The sequence below is a fragment of the Gobio gobio genome (assembly GCF_949357685.1).
Source record: "Gobio gobio genome assembly, chromosome: 11".
Taxonomy (NCBI): Eukaryota; Metazoa; Chordata; class Actinopteri; order Cypriniformes; family Gobionidae; genus Gobio; species Gobio gobio.
In genome coordinates, this window is record NC_137104.1 from 53323630 (window position 1) to 53325218 (window position 1589).

The 1589-nt window shown below is 53.2% G+C and overlaps 1 protein-coding gene across 1 annotated transcript in view; it reads right to left on the reverse strand.

Moving 5' to 3' along the window:
* scrt1a (scratch family zinc finger 1a) overlaps window positions 1-1366 on the reverse strand; it is a 2770-nt gene extending 1404 nt beyond the window's left edge. Inside the window, exons 1-2 of the mRNA XM_079829815.1 lie at window positions 895-1366; window positions 1-398 (exon numbers count right to left, since the gene is read on the reverse strand). The exon at window positions 1-398 is cut by the window's left edge and continues 1404 nt beyond it. Of these exons, the coding sequence (XP_079685941.1) occupies window positions 1-398; window positions 895-1009 (513 nt within the window). The 5' untranslated portion in view covers window positions 1010-1366. The remainder of the gene's footprint in view (window positions 399-894) is intronic.
* Between the last annotated feature and the right edge of the window lie 223 nt (window positions 1367-1589).

Sequence of the window (1589 nt, forward strand, 5' to 3'; positions counted from 1 at the left end):
AACCTTCCCGCAGGTGGGGCACTTCTTGGCCATTTTGCTGTCCATGCTGCGGTGCGTCTGCTTGTGTCTGCTCAGGTTGGAAGACGTGGCGTAGGTCTTTCCGCACTCGTTGCACGTGTGCCGCTGGTGGCTCCTCGGGCTGCTGATGGCTTTTCTCCTCGACCTCCCGTCCGTGATGAAGAAGGCGTCCACCGTGTAGCCCTCGCTGACCGCGTTGTCCCCGTTGATGTAGCCCGAGGAGATCTCCGACTGCGGGCTGTCGGGCTGGTCGGAATCCGGCGCGCCGTAATCGCTGTGGATGCTGTCGTAAATGGGCCCTGGAGAGGGCACTTTGATGCCGCCATCGCTCTCTCCGTCGCCGTCGTACGGGGCCGGGGTCATGTAGTCGCTGATGTACCCTGGAAAGACGCACACAGTGTCTCAATCAGACTCTACATTAACCCATGTTAGCCCATTTAAACACAGTTTCAATTGCATTGAAATGAGGTCGGAACGCACGGAAGATATCACCCCCGAATAAGAGCGCGCATGAATATTCTATGAGGGGCTGCGTATGCAAAGCGCAGGTTATGTAGAGCGTGAATAATAACATGAAACATGATCAAGCGCTCGCTTAATAGGCTGTGTGCGTGGATAATTCCATCACACGTGGTGCGAACGCGGAGTACTTGTTGCAAAAAAAAAAAAAAAATGCGCCTCCGAGCGAGTCGAATGCGTGCGTGAAAGAGCGCAACACCTGAAATGTGCCGACTCGACAAAAAACTGCTGCGCCTGACGGCGCTGAACGCGATGCGAGTGCGGGTCAACGCCGAGGTTACGATTACAAAGCATCAAACGCCAGCATGCACGCGTGCTATAGATGTTTATGCAAAAAAAACAAATGAGATCAATTACCTTTCTCGTGAAAGCGCAGGCTGAGGTCTGCCCTGGATCTGCCATAGGAGCTCTCCAGATCAGCGGATGAGAAATCATCGAGCTTAACCTTTTTGACCAGGAAAGACCTTGGCATGTTTCAGGTTGAAGGGGGAAAACACTCGTCCGCCGGTCGAATCGCACGCTTTTCCTCATGCAACGCTGGAGCAAAACGCGGGTTTTTTTATTTTCTTTTTTTAGCGTCGTTCCTCTTCGGTATTGCCGAGATTCGGATGCCAGCACAGGGTTACGGCAGACCCTCGAGCCCCTGAATGCGCTTGTGTTGATGCAGCGCGTCGCCGCGATGCGTTCGGCAGAAATGCAACTTCAGCACTGGACAGCTCCCGTTCCGCGGCGCGTATTCAGCACTGGACAGCCTCTCTCTCTCTCTCTCTCTCTCTCTCTCTCTCTCTCTCTCTCTCTCTCTCTCTCTCTCTCTCTCTCTCTCTCTCTCTCTCTCTCTCTCTCTCTCTCTCTCTCTCTCTCTCTCTCTCTCTCTCTCTCTCTCTCTCTCTCTCTCTCTCTCTCTCTCTCTCTCTCTCTCTCTCTCTCTCTCCGCTCCCTTTAGCTCCGCTGGGACCCTTCACGACGATCGTATCTTCCAGGTTCGAGCTTCAAGTTTAAACTAACTAGTCCTCTTGTTTCCGAGCTGCTTTTCTACCCCTAAGACACAGAAA